At 39.8% G+C, this 23,022-nt stretch overlaps 3 protein-coding genes across 5 annotated transcripts in view; 2 read left to right on the forward strand and 1 right to left on the reverse strand.

Annotated features, from left to right (window-relative positions):
• mapk14a (mitogen-activated protein kinase 14a) overlaps positions 1–1,682 on the forward strand; it is a 14,890-nt gene extending 13,208 nt beyond the window's left edge. Inside the window, exons 7-9 of the mRNA XM_005732689.1 lie at positions 251–329; positions 439–612; positions 694–1,682. Of these exons, the coding sequence (XP_005732746.1) occupies positions 251–329; positions 439–612; positions 694–761 (321 nt within the window). The 3' untranslated portion in view covers positions 762–1,682. The remainder of the gene's footprint in view (positions 1–250; positions 330–438; positions 613–693) is intronic.
• A 1,047-nt stretch (positions 1,683–2,729) lies between these two features.
• Positions 2,730–18,817, forward strand: srpk1a (SRSF protein kinase 1a). Of its 3 annotated transcripts, none has more exons than XM_005732668.2 (16): positions 2,730–2,926; positions 3,553–3,607; positions 9,614–9,741; positions 10,046–10,154; positions 10,296–10,383; positions 10,690–10,777; positions 11,182–11,288; positions 12,064–12,229; positions 12,316–12,341; positions 12,489–12,711; positions 12,815–13,198; positions 13,380–13,480; positions 13,795–13,902; positions 14,150–14,219; positions 15,949–16,041; positions 17,452–18,817. In XM_005732668.2, exons 1-16 carry the CDS (start codon positions 2,914–2,916, stop codon positions 17,634–17,636), a joined length of 1,944 nt encoding a protein of 647 aa, XP_005732725.1. In that variant the 5' UTR covers positions 2,730–2,913; the 3' UTR covers positions 17,637–18,817. The 3 variants fall into 3 exon arrangements, with proteins under 3 accessions (XP_005732725.1, XP_005732726.1, XP_005732727.1); XM_005732669.2 differs by lacking the exon at positions 15,949–16,041 and adding an exon at positions 17,037–17,129; XM_005732670.2 differs by having other exon boundaries at positions 12,815–13,147.
• Positions 18,818–18,970: 153 nt separating this feature from the next.
• The window catches only part of lhfpl5b (LHFPL tetraspan subfamily member 5b), a 4,734-nt gene continuing 682 nt past the window's right edge, over positions 18,971–23,022 (reverse strand). Inside the window, exons 2-3 of the mRNA XM_005732690.1 lie at positions 20,638–20,874; positions 18,971–18,993 (exon numbers count right to left, since the gene is read on the reverse strand). Coding sequence (XP_005732747.1) covers positions 18,983–18,993; positions 20,638–20,874 — 248 coding nt within the window. The 3' untranslated portion in view covers positions 18,971–18,982. The remainder of the gene's footprint in view (positions 18,994–20,637; positions 20,875–23,022) is intronic.

Here is a 23,022-nt window from a genome sequence, read left to right on the forward strand (position 1 = left end):
CTGTAGCAATACATAATACAAGCTCAAGTTCCTCAATAATAATTCTTCATAAATCTAGTTTTAAAGATGCTCTAATTATCACAAGAGGAACTTGTTGACTGTAAACTGCACTCATCAGGAAACGCAGCACAGATGTGGATAGATCGAAAAGCCGAACAGGTTGGAAAAAGTTAAATGAAATAATGTGTCACGACATGTTGCTGTTGGTAGGAACTCATGTTTGGTTTACTCTGTTGATGTGTCTTCACAGGCCAGAAACTACATCAGCTCCTTGCCACACATGCCCAAGAGGAGCTTTGCTGATGTATTTATTGGCGCCAACCCACTCGGTAATGCCAAAGAGAACCTGGTTTTTCCCTATGATTTACAAAGTTTACATAAAGAAACAATGGGATTGAGTGTGATTCAGTCATGTTTACATGCGGATGCGTTTTTAAGCTGTGGATCTTCTGGAGAGAATGCTGGTTCTGGATACGGATAAGAGGATAACGGCAGCTGAAGCTCTGGCCCACCCCTACTTCGGTCAATACCACGATCCAGACGACGAGCCTGAAGCAGAGCCTTACGACCAGAGCTTCGAGAGCCGGGAGCTGCAGATCGATGAGTGGAAACGTACGTCTTCTCGTGCTAAAACTGACAGCATGCTGATGTATTCCTCGGTAAAGAAACAAATCATCTTCTCCTTTTTTGCAGGATTAACCTTTGAGGAGGTGTGCAGTTTCCAGCCACCTAGCTTTGATGATGAGGATGACACAGAGTAATGAGACGCGGCACCAGTTCAACTCAAGCTTTTGACTACATAACTTATGCTTTAAAGTCTCAGACACACACCAGCCCTTATTAGTCTATTGAGAAAACATAACCAGAAAAAGTTGTTATTCTTATTTATAAATGACTTAATGTTGGTCAGTTGCTGGAAAACGTCCCTTCTCGCCAACAACTAAAATAGTTTTCTATTTAATATTTAGACTTTATTTCGACTCCTCACTGTGACGCTGAGATGCTGAAACACTTTGACCTATTGCTGTGCTAGTTTTTGTTTTTTGATTAATTTATGGATGAGCATTTTTCTGTTAGTTGAAAAAGGAGTTTGCTAGTGAACCACTTCCAAGCAGTTGCCCCCAATTCTTGAATTTCTGTGACAGACGTACATTTCTGTTTTTTTAGGTGTTTGACAATTGGGACAATGTGCCTTCTTTGTGCAGTCACTGAACTTTAATGCTCACCAACTAGATTTCTCACATTTTACTGTTCAATTTGATTAATTTAGTTAGATGAAATCTGAGCCTTTTCCTATGTAGGGTTTTATTATTATTTTTTTCACCAAGGCCCATAAATATGAAGAGAAATCTGCATAGTACATGCTTTGCTCAAATTGTGTAAATATATATGTTCCATGTTTTTTAAAATTTCACACATGTTCTGAAGCAATCACTGTTAGCATGTACGTCAAGACATTGTGTGTGTTCGCTAGTGTGTTGTTGGTTTATATGAATTCAAGTGTCGTGCCATAGCTTTTAATAAAAATGCAGCTTAAATGTGTAAAAGGAGGGATTTGTATTTATACTTTGTGGAGCTGGTATTTATAAGCAATCAAAGGATCCCTTGAGCTATTTTCAATTTTGCAGAGTAACTACTGCTTTAAGTCCTTTGTTTAACAAAATAAAGACTTATTTCTAAGAGATTGTTTTGTTTTTAATTTTTTATCCTTATTTCCAAGCCAATCACTTATCTCTAACTATGATGCCTTACCATGATTCATGGACTTGTGGAATCACCTTTAGCAGTAAATTGAAGTAATAGTTTTCTGTGTGATTACCAGCCTCTCACATCATTGAGGAGGAATTTGCGTCAGTTCGTTGAGGTTTGTGGGTATTAATTTACGCACAGCCCTTTTACGGACCCAGCACAGCATATCAGTTAGGGCTGGACCATTGCAACAACATAAGCCATTCTTTTGTAGATTTGCTGCTATGCTTGAGATCAGTCTAGTATTGCATGAGGCAAACTTTGGCTGTCAGACAGACAGCCTCACATTTATCTCTAGTATATACACACACACACACACACACACACAAATTCATGGTCACCTCAATGACTGCAAGGTATCCATGTGCTGTGGATGCAACACAAACCCAAATCACCACTTGCCCACCACCGTGCTGGTAGAATTATGGCTTGCTCTGTATTATGTCCCTAAAACCTAATATGAATTTATCAAATATGCATTCCCCCAGTACATTTAAAATAAATAACTAAATTATATTTTTCACTTTTTTTTGCAGTGTGACAATTTCAGTTGCATAATCTTGCACTTTGCTTGTAAATTAAACATTGATTTTCTTTATACGTTAAACCTTTGTTGATGTTGTAATGTCCGAAAAAAAATACATGATAAAAAATATTGCACTTCGTTATCAGTGTAAAATATTTGGTAACACTAATATAGAAGCTATTAATTTGAGCCTGCCAATTCTATCAAGTGTCCAGCTATGTAAATTACAGTCTGCCTTTTACCAAACCATGCAGTCAGCTTGTTCTGTACTGCTATCAGCATCCAGTATAACAAAGGTTACCAACACTTTAATATTAATCCCAATCTGGGCACAAACCACTGAATCACGTCACCAATCATGCCGTTCATTTAACCCACCTACCTACACTGCTGCCTTAGTTAAAACATGCACGAAAGGTAAATAAAAGGTTAAATTCCTGAGCTGCACGGCTACCAGTGAGGCTGCTTTAAATACTTCTTTATAAGGCAGTTTGCCCTAAAATCCATAAAAACGGTTTGATACACGGGCAGAGACGTCACCAGAGAAGCTTCCCTTCGACATAGCAAGCCAGTGCGCATGCGTGGAACATTCGATCACTGGCTGTGTAGCTAACTGCTAAGCTACGGATCCAGCCGACATGGAGAGGAAAGGTAAATCTTCACGCGACACGTTGCACGCTGTGTGACTGGTGTAACACATTGTGTGTGCGGTTTGCCGTAACAGTCGATGTTGTCGTGCAGTGACAAATATAAAAACATTATTTTTCGCCGAGCAGCATACATTGTGATACGCGGTTTAATTGAACGCGTCTGTCGCGCACTGAGCTGGAGCGCTAGCCCTCTAGACGTTAGCTTTAGCTTCAATAGGACATGTCAGGATTAGCTCGATACATTTAGCTCTCCAGCTCCTTCCATTTTAAACACAGCCCGTAACACCGGCCACGGTAACCGTGCATTCATGTATGAGTCCATAATTAGCCGCTGTAGTGGCTGAAATCACTTCACGCCACATTACCGTGTTTGAGACGAGCGTTGCCTAGGTGGGAAGCTCAGTGATGTAACTTAACGTTGGATGGGTTCTGGCAAACCGACACATGCACTGACACTGATTTTAGATACTGTTAGGTGCAAACATGACCCAACACGGTGCATATGAACGTTGGAGTGAGGTAATTGTTTATTTCAGATGGCTTCGTTTGTTTTGTCGTGAGTGTCAGCTGGAAATCAAGAAGGCAAACAGACAATGGTTTTTCTATTCTTTTTTGTTGTTGTTGCAGTGCTGGCACTCCAGGCGAGGAAGAAAAGGGTGAAAGCAAAGAAAACCAACAAAAAGTGAGTCACTGCTCCATTTAAATGTCATTCCCTCTTATGTGTGTCCCGTTTTTCAGGACACCCGCACATGAACAAGTATTTTGTCAGCTGTACTCAATCAAAGCAGGTTGTTTGTTGCACTTTGGTGTATTTGCTGCTGTTCTGACATTGGAGAAGCTGTTAGAAAGGCCTTTGACTGCTTGTTTGCACTTAAACTTTGTTTTGGTCTGCACACGCCACAGCTTTTTCTTTTTGCTCTACAGTGCTTTAGTAAAAAAAAACAAAAAGCACAAGTTTTGGGTGCTCTGTAAGCCATACCAGGAATATAATACTTAAACGCTGTGATCACCTGAAAATATTTCTGAATGATTAGTTGCTGTAAATAGGGCTGTCAAGCGTTGATCTCCAGTACCGATTGTTTTGGTGTGCCCAACAATCTACTAATCATGCCTGCACCAGTGGCATCCTCCAGAGCGTTGCATAACAGCCAGTGCTATATTTAAAACAAGAGAATGAAGAAGCCCACATCAGCCCACCGAAGCATGGTGTTTAACTGAAAACAGCACCATTGAGGATACTCTCCTCCTGACAGCATTATCTTCATGGCTCATACTTGAATGTTTTATTAGCCGTAAGAATCATGTGATACCAAGAAACTAAATGCAACTTAAAGCAGAGCAGCTGCATTCTGCAGTAATCCTAGCACAATGGGCACTGCATGTATAGACGAACAAAACAACCTCAGAGGATATAATGGAGTGGACTGGTTAATGTTTTGAAGTGCTGTGAGTCTGAAGGAAAATGTGCATCAGACATTTGTCCTCACACCCAAAAGGATGAGGCCCATTAAAACAAGGTGCACACACCTAATATTAAAGCTTTTTATAATGAAAGGATGACTAACTGAGACTGGCTCTGCATTCAAATATGCTTCATCTGCTTTCTCTCTCTGTGAATGAAAATGCATGAGTGAGTATGTAATTTAGACGATGTATTTATTTGCATTTTGAAGTGAATTTGAAAAGCCATGCATTTACCTCTCAAGATGCAAAAAATGTTTTAAAATGTGTTAATAATGCAGCAGTGTAAATGTTAAAGCAGACAACACGAGAACTGTACAGATAATCAGTATTAAATTACTGCCTTGTTTTTACCAGCTTTATGATTTAAAATATAATGAATGCGTTTCAGATTCAAAGCTTGATTAGAAAGTCAAGATTCATACCAAGTAATTATTTGAATCAGTTTATTTTGTCATCCTTGGACAAACATGCACCGCTTCAGCTGACCATGTCAGGCACAAAGAAGTAGGTTGCAGGATTATGTAGAAAACCAGCAGCTCATTTGTGAAACACTGCAGCCCAGTTGTAGGAATTTAGTTGAATGTGATCTCTGCTCTCTTGGCTCCAGTAGAGATGAGCAGGCTTAATCTGCTCTGTGGAGGAAGTAACATCAGGCTGTTTGGCTTTCAAGTAAATATTAGGAACTGAATTACTGGCAAAGCCAGAATGTATGTGGTTCCATATAAACATGGAAAGAATATGTTCTGTTATTTAGGGCTTGCAGAGCCATGGAAAAAATATATACAGAAATATGTTTCAAATATGCATTTAGAAAAGAATTGGTTGTCCTGTTTTCCATTATGTTGGGTTTGATCAATCTGTCACTGGAGTTTTAGTCAAAATGAAAGTCTGCACACAGCGATTTATATTTGAAAAATGTAATATGCACAGACGTTTCATTTGTCTGACTGCTTGACACAATGACCGTATAACTCACTTAGTAATTTTGGAACATAATTTGTTTGCAGGCTTGTACTTCTGCTCGTAATGTAGCCACAGTTTTCTGTCCCCTTATTCTGGAAACTTCTCAGTATTCAGTCTGATTCAGCAAGGTTGATGTTGTCTTTCATAATGCGGATACACACACGCACACATTAGGCCTGCAGTAAAGTAAGCTGAGTGCAGCATGCGTTTCTTTAAATGCCTTCTTTAATTTGGTTGTGTGATATTCCTTGGCAGAAAGCGTGTCAGTGTGGTATTATTGTGGTAGGGTTGTTTTGACAGGCCAACTTCTTGTTTTGGTTTAAACTATGGTTAAAAGCAGATGTTCAAATCCAGTTGAAAAAAATATATATATATCGTTGACAGCGATTTAGATGGTATTTGCTTCCATTTTCTGCTTGCAGTTTGTCACTGCCAGCGCTCGGTTACACATTTAGCCGTTTTTATTAATATAATAACCGTTTGTGAATATTTTAATAGTTAAATATTACTTAGATAGCTGCAAGATTTGTTTGAAACAAAGTTTTAGACACACCTTGCTATTTTGTTAAAACTAATTAAACTTGGTTGGAACAGTCGCTCATTAATCTTTCTTTACTGATAACAAGGTCAAAGCAACAAACTGGAGGCAATTACACTGAAACTTGTGGTTTAATTTCAAGGGGACATGATCCAAATTAACAGCCTGCTATGACTTTAATGGACTTTTATCTGCTACTGCTCTATTGTTTTGCCTTGCAAATATTTGCCTTTAATGTGGGTTTATGTTTGGTTAAGTAACTGTCAAACTACTGTAATACTTCAAAACTGTTTTATTTATTTATGGTCATATGCCAAAACATTACATGCCAAAAATACTCACTCTGCCACTGAATTCTGGTGTTCCAGTCATGTCCATAGATGTATAAAATAAGGCACCTGCAGACTGTCTATAAAAATTTGTGAAACAGTGGCTCGCTCTCAGGAACTCGGTGAAATCCAGCGTCAGGGCTCGCAAAATTTCAAAATCTCTGGTAGCCCTTCGGGCAGACACTCTTCAGTTTTTGGTAGCCCAAAATAAATTTAAGTAGCCTGGGAAAAAAAAAAAAGGACAATTTTTTGATTGACTTAAAAAATTGTTAAAACACAAATTACAACAACTGTAAAAAAAAATACAATCATCAACTCAAATATTTGGCCCTAATTGAACGGAAATTTCTATGAACTGTGTAGAACATGGATCAGTCTGTGTCAGATCCTGAATCTGACATTTCCACTGAAGTCACAGGTAAGAGGTAAGTGGAACCAAGATCTAGGCCATTTGCTTTGTTTGCAAAGGCTGCTAAATTTTGCCAAAGGTAGTTCACGCTTTGCAACATCGCGCTGTTCTAAACAGCTTTTTCTTCTGCGTTTCTTCTGGACTTCTTGTTGTGCTTGGTTTATTTTTAGTAGTTTTTTTGCAATTGGCGTTTGTTCTGGGAAAGATACTGCAGACTGAGCAATAATGCATTTCTTGCATTTCTCATGGGTTCTAATGGGGTCTTTCTTAAAATTACTGGTCCCAGTAACAAAGGTGCTTGTCAACTAGGAAATCGAGGGAAACTCAAGACACACCCGTCAGAACATTGTTATTTAGCTCGTCATATTCCAGCCACAGAAATTCTTTTGTCCATGAAACCAAAAAAAGCTGCACTTTTGTTTTTGCCTCATAGCCTGATTTGTCATAACTTTTCCGTTTTGTGGTCGGCTTTTCTTTGGCTGTCCCTTCTTCACCCTCACCTGTCTTATTTGGCTCTGCAGAACTAAAATACCTGCGTAAATCCATCTGCTTTTACACAGGCACTTGCATAATGATCAACGATTCTCTGCGCATTCAACCTGCATCACATGTTTAAGCTTGCTGCGGGAGATTTCACTTGTCACGTTTGAATAGTAAGCTAATGAGTGATAAGACGATGTCAGAGGAATTGGTGCGCAATTAATCCGTCACTCACCAATCAGTAGCTGCCGCTCTCTATTCACAGTCTGCGCGATCGCAAAGTGAAGCAAAAAAACAAGCGGAAATTCAAACGCGATTTCAATATGTCACATACTGACAGCCACGTTTGTGAAAGAATGCAAAAGCATTGACATATTTTTTTTTTTTCTTCCTATGACAGCCTGACGGGCAGGGCTGAGATGGATTTTGGTAGCCCGACCAGAAAAATCGCTAGCCCCGGGACGTCAGGCTAGCGATTTTGCAAGCCCTGAGCGTGGTACCATGATAGGATGCCATCTGTGCAGCAAGTCCAGTTGTGAAATTTCTTCATTACTAAATATTCCAGAGTCAACTGTTAGTGGTATTATAATAAAGTGGAAGCGATTGGGAACAACACCAAGTTTGCCACTAAGTGGTAGGCCACATAAATTTACAGAGCAGGGTCACCAGATGCGGAGGTGCATAGTACACAGGTCACCAACTTTCTGCAGAGTCACTCGCTACGGACCTCCAAACTTCACGTGGCCTTCAGATTAGCTCAAGAAGAGTTTACAGAGAGCGTCATGGACTGGGTTTCCAGGAGCGAGCAGTTGCTTCCAAGGCTCATGTCACCAAGTACAGTCCAGCGCATCAGATACAACTCTAGAGGAGTGGAGTTTTTTGGAGTGAAGACTCATGCTGTTCTCTCTGTCTGGTAATCTGATGGATGAGTCTGGGTTTGGTAATAGCCAGAGAAACAGAACTTATCTGACTGCATTGTGCCAAGTATAAAGTTGGGGAAGGAACTATGGTGTGACGTTGTTTTTTCAAAACTTGTGCTCTGCTATTTAGTTTCAGTGAAAGGAACTCTTCTAGCCCCTTTTCACTAGTACCTGCATGATTTGACTCTGTTTCGGTCATTTTCAATTACAATAAGTTACCGCTTAACATGCGTGGAGTATTTGTATGCGTCATGATCACCACAACAATGGAGAAGCATAGACCTGTTGCTCGGAGTACAACTTTTTGCCAATCTCGAGGGACCACAGTGGGAGTTGTTGGGGTTTTTTGTTTTTTTTTTCTCTTTTCTTTCCATTTTCCTCGTTGCCACGTTTCAAAAATTAGTAGGTACTAAAATTGCCTATTACCATGGTACTACCACCTAATGGAAAACTCTAAAAACTGTGTTGAGCCGGCCCAAGTAGGTACAAGTGGGAAAACGGTTATTAATGCTTCAGCATACCAAGACAATGTTATGTTTCCAGCTTTGTGGGAACCGTTTGGGGATTCCTTCCTATTCCAACATCAGCGCACAAAGCAAGGTCCATGTTACCTCATGAGGAGTCCTCACCTCAACCCAAGTTAATTCATAGTTTCTTCATATTACACATATGCATTCTTTATTTTTATTTTTTTAAAGAGGTAGTTGTGGGTTAATTGAAGTCTGCAATGAAAGATGACATATTACCCTGGAGTAAAGTTTTATTTGTGGTTGACATTTCACATTTTCACAGTGATTGAAATGTGACTGTGGATGCTTACAGTTATAACCCTCCTTTATGATAGATTTATAAAACAGTTGTCTATTTGTAGCTTTATACATACGCCAGATGTGCACCAATTATTTATTTTTTGCGATCAGCCCTGGTGTCGTTTGTTTAAGAACGAGTGGTTCTTGTCATGTTTGATTATTTTGTGTGAGAGGCTTTTTTAATAAATGCTGTGTTATATGGGTTATGTTTATGCAACAAAAAACTTGGCTGATGAGGAAGTTCTTCCTGTCTCTAGTTAGCCGTTTATACAGGAGGTGATTTTGAAACATCTATGTCCATCACTGTGACTGATCATCCAGAGCAGGCACACTCTATGTTGGTGCTTGGCTAACATGATTATGTTGTTCAGTAAAGTATTAGTGTTAGAGTGAATTACTCAGTTGCTAATGCTAGCTAGTTAATGCCACTTACTTTTTCAGCCAATTAAGGTCAGATCCCAGGAGAGGCAGGAGAACGTTCCCACTGCTTTGTAATGCATCTGTTTAAGTTAAACTGTACAGCTGTTCACCATTTCTGCAGTGTTTTTGGAAGTAAAAGGTTGAGCTTTGATTCTTTCCTGCTATGTAGAAGAGTCGAACTCATCGGTTATCAATGAGCTGCAGTCTTGTTCAGTTAGTCTCACCCGCATGTCCTGTAATAAAATCCTCTCATCCTGGGCACGCCTTATTGTTGAGCTAATATTTGATAAATGGACGGTAAATGCATCAGAGCTCTGTTCCATCGACGTCTTTCATAATTGTTGTTGTCCCATCAGGCAGCCAGCCAATCCCAGAGCTCGACAGCATCCTCAGGCTGAAGCCTCCCCTCAGGAACCTGAGGAACCTGAAGAGATCCTTGGCTCTGATGATGAAGAGCAGGAGGACCCCAATGACTACTGCAAAGGTGGGTTCCTCTTTACTTTTAGCATTCAAAGGCACACTATATTGCACTGTATTTGATTCAAGTTTTTTTTGGTTGGTTGGTTTTTTCCCCACAAGAAAAAAAAGAAAAGAGTATTAGCGATTTGCACCTTAGTTTAAACAGATAAATCAATATTTGATTTGACTGTTTCAATAAATGGTGTCGCTTTGGTTAGTTGTGACCTGTTATTACAGTGAATGTAAATGCACTGGCTGTTCTGTATACATGCATGCATACATGCTCACCTCTTTATTTATCTAAGCAGCTTGAATTTCTTATCTTTTAGGTGGCTACCACCATGTGAAAGTAGGAGACCTTTATAATGGAAAATACCATGTAATTCGGAAGCTCGGCTGGGGACACTTCTCCACCGTGTGGCTCGCCTGGGATATTCAGTATGAGAAAAACTTTACTGCATATTTGTAATTCATGTTTTGTTTTTGAGACTTGACATTGGATTCCAGATGCAGCAGCAGCTGGCTCAGAGACTGTTTACTTTGCTTCCTATTAGTGAACATTACATTCTGTGGTTGCAGGGTAAAGAGGTTTGTTGCAATGAAGGTGGTGAAGAGCGCGGAGCACTACACAGAAACAGCACTGGATGAGATAAAACTGCTCAGATCTGTGAGTATCAGATTTAATTGCATGCAGTAGGTTTTGATGAAATATGTAATCAGTAAGCGCAGGAAGTGTTCACTAATTAGTTGTGGGGATATCTGGAGATGCATCAGAGTGTACAGCAACGTGGTGCAAGGACAGCAGGGCATTGCTTACACTACAGCTTTTACACATTATTCATGTACTCGGCTTGCATGTCTTCCAGCACGCATGTTCACACAGTTTTACATGTAAATGATGTGTGTGGATCCCACAACAAAATATATATATATTTTCTTCTCTTTTTTTTTCTTTTTCTTTTTTTGTCTGTAGGTAAGAAACTCTGACACGAATGATCCCAACCGAGAGATGGTAGTCCAGCTTCTAGATGACTTCAAGATCTCTGGCGTCAATGGAACTCGTATCCTTCACAGCCAGATATAACAGATGTTTCCTGGTTTTTATTATTAGTCACATTTGATTTGTCAAATTACCTCCTGCTGGGAGGGGGAAAGTCCCCAAAACGTACGCAAGTAAGAAAGTAAACAACAGGTGAGGGTGTGACAAATGGAATCTTATGTGTCCCAAACAGACCTCCACCCCCATCACAACACTTTAGTTGGGTAAGATCCCCTGAATGCCTGAGGGATTGCTGTAGCTGTAACACGAGAGGCTCTAACAAAAGCGTATGGGTTGCACATCTACGTGTCCTTTCTTCAGCACAAGCAATGCCACTCCTCATTTAGGCAGTTGTTTTTTCCTTTGTTTGTTTTCAGTTTTGCTTTACCGCTATTACTTTGCCATCTTAACTGCTCCAATCTTCAGACGTCTGCATGGTGTTTGAGGTGTTAGGACATCACTTATTGAAATGGATAATAAAATCAAACTACCAAGGACTGCCCCTGGCTTGTGTGAAGAGCATCATACGACAGGTAAAGTGAGACCCACAGGCACACCTTTTGAATGCCTATGACTCATCATTAAGGCTCAGTAAGCTGCTTAACAAAACAGATGGGGAGTGAGGCAAAACTGAGGGGGCTTTTTTTTTTTTCATGGTTAAACAAATGACTAATTCAGCAGTTAATTGCACAGCTCATCTGTGGATTAGTGTTGTTTATTCCACAGCTTTTTATTCGATGTCCTTTGAAAAACAGCAAATGTTTCTTTTATTAAAACTTTCTTAGATTGTTAAGCTTTTGTGTTCTCTTAAAGGGACCCTTTTATGCTTTCTTTATGTTCTGTTATATGCTGTGTTTGTTACATGGATGGATTTTCAATAAGCAGCACCAAGGCTAAAATAATGATAGTATCATTGTGTATTAACTACAAACCAAACGCTCTGGCTTCAGACTGCCCTAGGGATTCTTTTTAAGATTTTTTTTTTTCCTAGTCTTGGCTCCTTTGCTTTAAAGAGAGAAGAGCTAAAATAGTGTGTTTCAGAGAGGATAAACTGACGGACTGCAGCAAAGCCAAATGTGATTAATAAGGATTATTTATGAACTCTGAGTTGTGCAAAGTTAGTATATTTGTTTCCAAGAAAAGAAAAACCTGAAAATTGATGCAATATGTTTTTCTTTTTAAAGTTTCCTTAAGTTTAGTTGGTAAAGGTTTTGTGTCCAAGTCGGTGTGATTGGTTAATTTGATCTACACAATCAGATAACCATTTTCCATTAATGTATGTTTTTTTATTTTATTTATTTTTTTAAGGTTCTCCAAGGTCTGGACTACCTGCACACAAAGTGTCATATTATCCACACAGACATCAAGCCGGAGAACATCCTGATGAGCGTAGATGAGCCTTACGTACGGAGGCTTGCAGCTGAAGCCACAGAGTGGCAGAAGGCTGGGGCGCCTCCTCCCTCTGGTTCAGCGAGTATGAGATGTGCATGCACACTCACTTTTATATCTGCATTCATAGGTTTAGTACAGGTTTTTACTTATCTCATGTTCTCTTTACAGTAAGCACAGCACCAGTTCCAAAACAGGTACAAGACTTGTTTTTTTGTTTTTTGTTTTTTACTCTCTGCTTAGATATTAGCCTCATGTTTTTAGGTTTGGTTTTGTTTTTTTAGTTTACTTTTAAATCAGTCCTACAAATGTGCAAACCTTTCCTTTGTTTTTGTCTTTGACAGACAGTAAAAATGTCCAAGAACAAGAAGAAGAAGTTAAAAAAGAAGCAGAAGCGGCAGGCGGAGCTGCTGGAGAAGTGCATCTTGGACCTTGAGGAAATGGAAAAGACCACAGAGATACGAGAGGATGATGAAGATGAAGACGACCCACAGACTGAAAAGGGACGAGCCTGTGCGCCTCTCAGACAGGTGTCTTTTGCGGAGATAGGAAACAAGGAAACAGATGGTAAGACGCTAACATCAGAGAAGTAATGTGTTCTGCAAAATTTGCAAAGCAGCCAAAAAATCTGATATGAATCAACTGAAAATACATTTTCTGCTACTTTCAGGGAGCACTTTGAATGCAGATCACATGAGGGTGGGACCAGAGGAACTGTCTGAAATGAACTGTAATGGCCATGTGGAGGAGAGTGACTTCCAGCATAGCGATGAAGACCAACATAATGGCAATGCAGAGTGCACAGAACAGTGTGCCTCTCCAGAGGATCAACACGTGGAGTCTCCTCTCCACTCCATTTACAACGGTGTTGAGTCTACAGATTTCAATGATGTGTACACAGAGACTAAAGGAACTGGGGCTCGTAGCCGTGGAGTTACTGAGAAACGCTTTTCTGCTGGGCTGGAGGACGGAGAGCTGGAACAAGGCATTTTAGAAGAAGATGGTGAGGATGGGTCCAACTGTCACTATAGTAACCAGGAAGATGCACGAAATGGTCAGTGAACCGAAATCGATTGGTTTAGGTTTTTAGAAGCTGTTTGCTGTAGCTGAGCTGCTTTGGAAATTTAACAAAAACCATGTGAACTTTGAACTACTTATGATTATACTTATCATTTATTCAGTGTTTATCCCATTGTTTTATTCAATGTCGCTGCTTCTCTCTGTGCTTTATAAAGGTAAGCTGACAGCAGGATCCCTGCTAGTTAACCCACTTGAGCCACTCAATGCAGACAAGATCAAGGTCAAGATTGCAGATTTGGGAAATGCCTGCTGGGTGGTGAGTAGCCTGCTAATGACCAAAGGGATTTCCTCATAAGTGATGAAACGGTACAGCCAGGGAGACATCGAGTGTCATCTAGCTACTGAAAGTAATGTTTCGGTATTCCTGCTTTTTATGGTTTTAAAATGAGAAATCATTTACCAGATGGGAGTGTGATCCAGATTTCAAATAGAGCATAGAGTCCATTTATAATTTCAAAATTTTTTTATTCTCATGTAAAATATTTCTGTTTTTCAGTATGTTATCGCTACACATGATGAAACCTACTTGATATACGTTGTTGTTTTCGTATTTGTCTTTTTTCCTCTCAGCACAAGCACTTTACTGAAGACATCCAGACACGACAGTACCGGTCTCTAGAAGTACTTATTGGTTCTGGATACAGCACACCAGCTGATATTTGGAGCACAGCCTGTATGGTGAGAAATTTTCTCTGCATCAAACTATTTATATAGAGCCAAAAGGTGCTTAAACTCCCCCCAAAAACTGAATAGAACAAAAAAAAATTATCTGAAGGGGAAAAAAACCCCCTCATTGTATCTTAAAGACTCAAGAAGTGTAATGAGAGTCTAGTCAGTGGTGGGAGGGATTTATTGAGATTTGGACAGATGGCTTCATACTGTTCTTTTTGTTTTTTCCCCCTCCCTGTGTTTGTATTGTCCTCAGGCATTTGAGCTTGCCACAGGGGACTACTTGTTTGAACCACATTCTGGGGAAGATTATTCCAGAGATGAAGGTATTGTCTGGTCTTCCTGTACATTCTGTTTTTAAAGTACAAGTTTTAACTGTAGATCATTAATTCTCAGAGCTCGATTTAGTAGATGTATTGAAATGTGTTTCACTAGTGAGTGGGACTTCTGTTTAGTATTACTGCTACTGTTAAAAGCACCATAGTGTTGTTAAATCTTCTGTTATCAGTGTTGAACTGTTGAATTATTTAAAATGTCCAATATGCATGCAAGTCCTCACCTTCACTGGAGCTCCAGTTACAGTGCACTTTGCACAGTGTTAACATGTTAATGAGGTGCTCCATTAATGGCTTCGAATTCAGAAGAAGAATTGTAAAGTATGAAAAGTATGAGCATTCCTGTGTGTATTTCCTATCTAGCAACTTGAGCCACTTCTTTACCGCACTGGAGATGGGGCCATCTCTTCAATTCTCTTCTCACCTTTTCCTCACCTCCTGGTTACTCATACTTTATGTTTAATCCATTTTCACCTCAAGTTTTAATTGAAACTAGGGCTGTACGATATGACCAAAATCTCATATCCCGATATAAGAATTCTATCATCCGATAACGATATAAATCACAAAAATGTAACATTTTCTGTAAACTCTGTGAATCTCGGGCAGCTCGACCTGCGTGAAGTGTTTCCAGCTGCACGTCATGTAGCTGGAGTCGAGTGTTTTAACCGATGCATGAAACGATACATTTTTAGACATAAGTTGTAAAGGCCGCCGTTTTCTTTGTGAATATTTATTACACGGCGTGCTGCGGGGAAAAGCCTGTTCTAACGTTTGAGTCTAAGGTTTATTTTTTAGCACCTGGCAGCTCTTTTTTTTTTAAATTCTCATCCGTAAAAAATCTGCTCTTTCACGTGATTCAGTTTATTTTGAAAAGTCTCAACAGGATCTTGAGCTTTATTGTGGAAGGTTTATGTGGAACATAAACGAGCGGACACGCGATGCTGTTACCATCGTTGTTGCTAACCACAACGCATTAAAACAGGCGCTTGTCCGTCCGTAGTGTGGTTATATAAAATATAAGAGAAAGAGAGAACTTTAAGAAATTAATATAGCCACTACAGTGACCATCAAAACGTTGAAAAATATTGCCGTAAACAGTTTATTTTGCGACACCACGAAACAAACGATAGCGGAAAATGAAACGATAGACGTTTTTATATCGTCATCCGATATATATCGTTATATCGAACAGCCCTAATTGAAACATAAGGTGAAAATGGAATTTTGGCTCGCTGCTTAGCTCAAAGTTTCCATATTAACTTGATTCTGCTCTGGCATGTCTGCTTTGTGCTGTCCTTCAACTTTGACTTTACTGGAACATCCTGCAGCTTTTTCACCTGCATAAACCATGGCTTACTGTTCTATAAATGCTTTGTGTTTAACGTTTTATTAGACTTTTAGTAAACTTGCATCAGTCTGCTTTTTATGTTTTACTGTATAGCTTTGAGGGCTGTGCTTTAATGCAGACTTCCCATCTTGCTTTATAGTTGTCATTTTTCTGAAATACAACAGTGAATGAGCTCCATGTGTTCAGATGTTTTCAGTAGGTTAATATAGGCTGTTGATACATGTGCTACTTGTAACACTAGGCTGTCATCATCATCATCATCCTTTGTTCCTAATACATTGTTCCACTTGACTGTTTGCCATCTCCTCTCCAAACTCCCTGTGACTTTCCATCTTCCTCCTCCTCTTCTCCTCTGTGCCTCATTTCCAGACCATCTTGCTCTCATGATTGAGTTGCTCGGTAAAATCCCCCGACACTATGCTCTGAGTGGAAAATACTCACAGGAATACTTCACCAAGAGAGGTACGCCAGCACCTCTGTCTTTGGCTCACTCTGGGAAAGGTGGACAAGGAGGGTCAAGGGAGGAGGTTAACTTCAGTCAGCACAATCAAATGGTTTTGTGCAGGCCCGTCATCAAAGCAAGAAACCAATAAATGCCAGCCTCTTTGAACCACTGATCACGATTCAAGTGTTCTGCCAAAGACTGCCTGGCAGAGCCTTGTACACTGCCTTTAGACATTTTGGCTAGGTGCTTGATGCTGTATTGGTCCCTGCTGAGGAGATTCAGAATGACCTTTTTCCTCTGCATGGAGTCCACTGCGCAACAACAGTCTTTTTATAAATGTAATTTAATCATTTAATGAAACCAATCACAGGAGGCAAAAAAGGCAAGAACCCTTTACTTTTATACGTCAGTGTATTTATGTCAGAATATAAAGTCTTAATGTGCTCAAAGTACACGTTTACAGAAATATGATAATTAATGTAAGATGGCTTTAATTAAGGATGTCTATAAGGGATTAACTGACAGTCTTGATGTAAACCTTTTAAGGTCCCTGAGTGGGAGTTGTTTTGTTGATATGTACCAAGGTTACTGCAAATGTTAAGACCTCTGTTACAGTTACGGATGAAATGACAGCAAAGTTGATGAATAATTAACACGAAGTACAAAAACATGATTTTCATTATCTGGGCCTGTCTTGTCAATGTAGTTGCAGGGTGAATTTGTGGTGGGAATTATTTTTGTTCTGAAAAACTTTAGTGGAAAAACCCCAAACTGAACAATAAAAAAGAGCTAAAGGTTAATGAACCTCCCTGCTCTGTTTTATAACTTTCTAACTTCTGGTTTTACACCTCGTCCTCTGCCAACAGTGAGGCTGGTGTGTGTGACGTCACCCAGGCCTCTCTCTCCCTCTGCCCTCCACCCACACACCCAGAGTGGGCCTGTGACTGGGTCCACTGTCTGATGAATCTGTTTGTCTTGTCTGTCTTTTTTCTTGCAACTGTCTGCTGTATAGACCATATAGCACTGATCATTGAGCTGCTGGGGAGTGTCCCACGCAAACTCATAATGTCCGGCAAATATTCCAAGGATTTTTTCACCAAGAAAGGTAAAACGGAAGCTTTACTGTCAAGATTCGAGTGAGAGTTACTGACTGTGCTTTGGAATATTCCCTACTTGAATCCCAATTGCTGCTTATTCATACATTTGAATACATTTGAATACATGTAAAAATGTCTCCAGTGGATATTAGTTCAAAAGAACAGGCCTTCTTTAAAAGGCAATTACAAGGTAACTATTTAATCAGTGTCATTTGTTAAGACTGTATGTGGAGTTATGCAGACATGACTGCCCTTGAAGTGAAGTTTAAAATGGGGAAGTTGTTGTACTCTGTAGTGGTGTGGTTCTGATGCAGTGCTGTCTGTCCGCAGGTGATTTGAAACACATCACTAAGTTGAAGCCGTGGGGACTGCTGGAGGTGCTGATCGACAAATACGAGTGGCCCCGTGAAGAAGCAGAGTGCTTCACTGACTTCCTTCTTCCCATGCTGGAGCTTATTCCAGAGAAAAGAGCCACGGCCGCAGAGTGCTTGCGCCACCCCTGGCTCGCCCTCTAGTGGACACCTCCAGCTATCGAACCTCCCTTCCCTCCCACCTCCTCCAGAGACTGCAACAGATCACTTTCCAGTTTGGGCATATCAGATGGATATTTATTTTTCTTCTTTTTTTTTGGTTAGATGTTTTGAATTTGTTCTTGTTTTTGAGCTAATGCTTCTGTGTACATTTGCTTTGAATTAGTTGGTTCTCAGTGTGATGTCAGGAATCCAGTGGATTTTTTTTTTATTACTTTGTGCTCATGTTGGTTCAAACTGCTGTGCTCCGTTCACCCTTCTAAGGAAGTCTGTCATTGTACTGCTAGTGACTCATCCTTGTTTGTTACACTCCTGCACTAAAACCTGAACAAACCAAGGATATGTAGCCGTTATTGGTCATTTTTGTTCCCTAAAACTCTTTTCCCACATCTTTTCAGTAGTGACTTAAAAAAACAAAACAAAACAAAAAACAAAACAAATCTCATTCAACATTTGAAATACATTTTGTATTTGTAATGAAGGTTTTAGGAAGTTTCACACTGGGCTGACATGTACACTGACTTTGGGTAACTTTCATTTCATGCATTTCTTCAGGCAGGGTCACTGTTTGATTAAAGTAGGTCATGTTTAGCCATATCGATTCCGTTGTCACCTGGTATTTAGTATCCTTAGCTAATTATAATAGGGATCTTTCATTTTCATGGGAGGCTGGTATTCTCATCCACCTATTACAATTCAGGTATATAGTATTTTAAAGGTTTCAACAAGACAACATGTTAAGAAGCCCAATCTTAAGGAGAAAAAAAAAAAGTGAAAATAAACTGTATATATCTGTACCAAAGAGTTTGCCTTGATGTATATTACAGTTATGTACAGTTTTTAACAAATCTTATATCTTAGCTAAAATTGTTTAGCTGGGTAGCTGTGTTTTAATAAAGCGTATGGAAGGTGTGTTTGAGATCAGTTGTATGTGTGGTCAACTGTTCAATGTCACTGTTTTTACCATAGAAATGGTGAGATCTGATATTATGTCATGGTGTCCCAAAAAGATCATATCCAAGTAACCTATGTTATCTGTCGAAACCTATGGGGGGAAAAACAAAAACTTACATTGGTGTCAGATTCAAGAACATAAACTCTGTGTGAGTTGTCGACTTACAAAGCTGTACAACACACCATACAATAAAACAGATCTTCATACAATACATGATTTTGGTGGGCTTGTTTATTGGGTATGGTGAAATATAGTAAAATAAGGAAGCACAAAATCTTATTAATCAAAACCACAGTAAACATTAGACGACCAGACAGGTGAAAACCCAAAGTGCATCATGGTATTTTACACTGGCTCTGAAGGTCTGTGGATTCAATCAAGGGTTTTCTGTAAAAGAGAAACAAAAGAAAACATGTTTGTGGACACCAGGGCTGAAATGGTTTGACCATGTGCAGAGAAGGGACTGGATATGTTGGACACAGGATGTTGAACATGGATCTACCAGGCAGGAGGTAAAGGGGAAGAGCGCAGAGGAGGATATGGAGAGAGTTGGTGTAACAGAGAAGAAAGCTAGGGATCAGGCGAGATGGAGGAAAATGATTTTCTGTCGGTAAGCCCTAAAGGGAGCAGATTTAACAAGAAAAAGATTTAATGGACTTCAGCCACTGGGACACTGGGCAAATTATGGCAACAAATAACTGTAAAACTGCTCATTTGACAAAGTTTATGGATAAAACTTTTTAACCTAATTACAAATTTGTTGAAGGCCAACTTGAATAACTGAGTAAGTGCCTCTATAAAAGAAGCTGTAGCAGTTTGCAGATTTGGAGCAACTGGGTGTTTAACAAAGAGAAAAGATATCTACAAGGAATTGTTGCTACCCATCAATGTGTGAAGGGTTACAAGACCAGTGTGATGGTGTGACCTACATGCACTGCTCAGAGAAACTACAAGTAATCCCAAGAGCTATATCTCAGATTCTACAGGCCTAAGTTAGCAAGCTAAATGTTAAAGTTCATGACAGTACAATTAAGAAAGGATCGTTAGAAGCAAGCCTGTGCTCTCTAAAAAGAACATGGCAGCACAACTTAGCTTTGAAAAGTTGCATCTGAACTAATCTCAAGACGTCTGGCACAATGTCCTGTCCACAGATTAGACCAAAGTGAAGATATTTGGTGGTGACCTTAGAACTGAAGAAGCTTCTCGGATGAGAGGTGAAACGTCTTCAAGCAACTTAAAGAAGTCCAGACGCTTTTCTTTCCAAGCTCCTTTGACTACGATGACCTGGATGACTGAGAACCTTCACAGACATATTGGTGGTTCATAAAAACCCAAACATGGCATGTCTGCACAAACACCTCATACCAACTGTAAAGCACGGTGGTGGATCTGTCTGACAGCTGAAGCTTGGCTGAAAATGGGTCATTCAACATGACAAGAATCCCAAGCACAGCAGCAAATCTACAAGAAAACAGCTGTAATGGCAAACTGAAAGCCCAGAAAGTCCGGACCTCAACCTGACTCAAATACTGTGGTGGGATTTCTTGAGATCTGTGTACAATTAAATGGCTGCAATGAACTGAAGTGCAATTTTCGTAAACAAGAGTGGGTCAAAATTCCTCCACAGACACATGAGAGACTCATATAGTCAAACTGAAAACAACAACTTCAAGTAATTCTGCTAAAGGTGCTTCTACAAGATACTGAAACATGGGGTGTACTTAGTTTTTCACGGGCCTGCAAAGAGTCCTGTGGTAACTTTCTTTTTCACACGACTGTATATAAAAAACTGCAGAAAAATCTCCAATCTTGGATACGTTTCTTAAGGTGAAGCAATTTTTTCTAATGATGGCTCAAGCCTTAACAGAGAGCAGGCATGCACAACAGCAGGACCTTGCAGCAAGCCAGTCTGAAAGGAATGTGGCTGTTTTATATGTCACACATTATACTTGTGCTATGCCAGCTATGACACATTAAAATATTTGTATCTATACCCAGCATTCAGTCTGCATACCACCCCACAGCCCTCACCTGCTCCATCCAGCTCAAAGTCATCTGGCAGAAGTTTGTCCTGCCGGTTGCCGAGCGTGAAGGACAGCAATGCCAGGAGTATGGCGTCCAGAATGCTGATGATGGCCAGGATGTAGGCCCAGCGCACCGTACAGTTTCCCAGCGTGTACTTATCTGTCCTCTGGCCGCACATCCTCTTCACCTCTGGAGAGTCCCAACCATCTGGGTAAATCATGCAGCCCATCACCATCAACACACCTGCGGGGGAAGGACATGGAAATGGCAAAGCCTTGTAATAATTACCTCTTGTGTGCTCTTACTTTGATAAATAATTATAATCTGGTGCTCTGGAGCCCCCAGTGCATGATAACACATGATGTACCTCCATAAAGTGCCAAAGTTTTTATTTATTTATGGCTCAGCAAGGCAGATGATGCTCTGTGGAGCCATTTGCACGATGTACCGTTATGAAAGTTCTTAAATCTTAAATGCTGTTCTTCCCGTAACGTCTCCTCTGGGCTTCCCCAAAAGCTACTTACAGTAGAATGTGAGTTTGCAGAAACATGCCCATAAAGTTTTACAGGCTTTTATCGTGGCTAGTTTTCCTGGCCCTCGTACGCTTTTAGGTGCAAATTTAGATCAGTTAACGATACAGCAACACCTGATCTTGTTACAGGTAACTGATCTGCTATCGAAGGTGTCAGAGTCTGGGCTGAAACAGGATTCCTTATTGGCCATGGCGAAGAACAACCTTCACAACAAACGCACATCACACCTGAAACTGGAGAGGTGAGAAGTCGACCCGTGACGGGATGAGCTCATTGTTTCACACCTGACTTACAAGAGAAGCACAGGTCTCACGGCTCCTTTACAGCTGCCTCTTTAGTTTGAGTTCTGGTATTGAGGTGATGAAATATTTGGGCTATTACTTACGAATAGTTATAATAAAACCGATGAACTGAACCTCATCAGACTTCTATTTAAACTGGTAATTTATGGTCACAAGAACTTTTGTTGACACTGTCATTGTCTGTTTCCATTGTATTAACAGATCCACCAGGTGATGCATCAATATTATTCATACTGTGACATTTTAGGATTTAATTTGAACAAAAAAAGTTTATGTACTAAAGTTTGGTCTTAAAAGAGTCAGGTGCATAGTTTGTAGGATGAAGATGAGATGTGTACAGTTTTTCCTCTCTACACAATCACAGTAAATTTTAAATCAAAAGATCAGCATATTTGAAGAGCAGACTCTCAGCTTTAATTCAAGGGGTTTAATTTTTTCTTTTTCTTTTGCATGAACTGTTTTTTATACTCAATCCCCCAGGTGAGACCCGTTCCCTTGTTATTTCATGACAAATGAAGCAGACATAATGTCTGAAGCTGACTCAAAGTGTTGAATCTATATTATATAGCTTTTATTGTAATTTTAAACATAAAGACTGAAGAAGGCCATCATTAGGCTTAAACCCCCCATCTATAATAAACAATGTATCAACAATCTGATACCTTCTTAAACTCAACAACATCAAAAGGCCTGAAAGACCTCAGACGAGAACTAAAGTGGATGCTGACAGAATTATTTCCATGGTTAAGATAAACAACTTCCCAACATCTGACCAAGTCAGGCTGTCTCTTGAGGAGGTAGGTGTGCCATTGTCAAAGTCTACCATCAAGAGCACAAACCACTGGTTACACTCAAGAACAATAAAGCCACATTAGACTTGGCAGTAAGGATCCAAGTAAACATCTATAACGACTCAAAGCATACTGAAAAACCAAGCCAAGAGTTTCGCAAGGCAAAGAAATGTGATATTCTTCAGCCAAATCAGTCACTGGATCACAACCCACAAAGAATGCTTTTCAGTTTCTGAAGATGAAACTGAACGCAGAGAGACCCACAAACAAGCAGCAGCTGAAGGTCAGTAAAGGTCTGGCAGAGCACCTCCTCAAGGGAGGATTTAGTGACATCCGTGTCAGTCACTGACTGCAAAGGGTTCTCATCCAAGAATTAAAAACCAAAAATGTTTGTCCATTTCATTTTTTCAGCTACGAAAAATGTTGGAGTATGTTTATGAACGGCTGTAATACTTTTAATAAGCCCCTTGAATTAAAGATCAAAGTCTGCACTTCTGTCACATCTGGACTGTTTAAAATCAGCTTTAAATGTCTGCGGTATTTTTTTTTTTAGCTGATCTTAGAGTTTAGTGAGTTTAGTGTTAGTTTTTCACTGCAAACTATTAAAAGGCAAAAGCTAAAAATTATCTTTGGTTACTGTCTAATGAATCATCGCATATGAACAATTACCCATGCGTAGCAATATTCTTGCTTGTAACAACCCTCCCCCAACAAACAAACAAACAAACAAACAAACAAACAAACAAACAAACAAACAAACAAACA

This window comes from Pundamilia nyererei, unplaced genomic scaffold, assembly GCF_000239375.1.
Source record: "Pundamilia nyererei isolate P.nyererei 1_Seehausen unplaced genomic scaffold, PunNye1.0 scaffold00047, whole genome shotgun sequence".
Classification (NCBI taxonomy): Eukaryota; Metazoa; Chordata; class Actinopteri; order Cichliformes; family Cichlidae; genus Pundamilia; species Pundamilia nyererei.

Excerpts from the sequence above, each read along its gene's own strand:
- srpk1a (XM_005732668.2), top strand. Across the intron at positions 10,384-10,689 it reads AGATAAAACTGCTCAGATCT|GTAAGAAACTCTGACACGAA; the intron begins GTGAGTATCAGA and ends TTTTGTCTGTAG. Across the intron at positions 13,199-13,379 it reads CCAGGAAGATGCACGAAATG|GTAAGCTGACAGCAGGATCC; the intron begins GTCAGTGAACCG and ends TGCTTTATAAAG.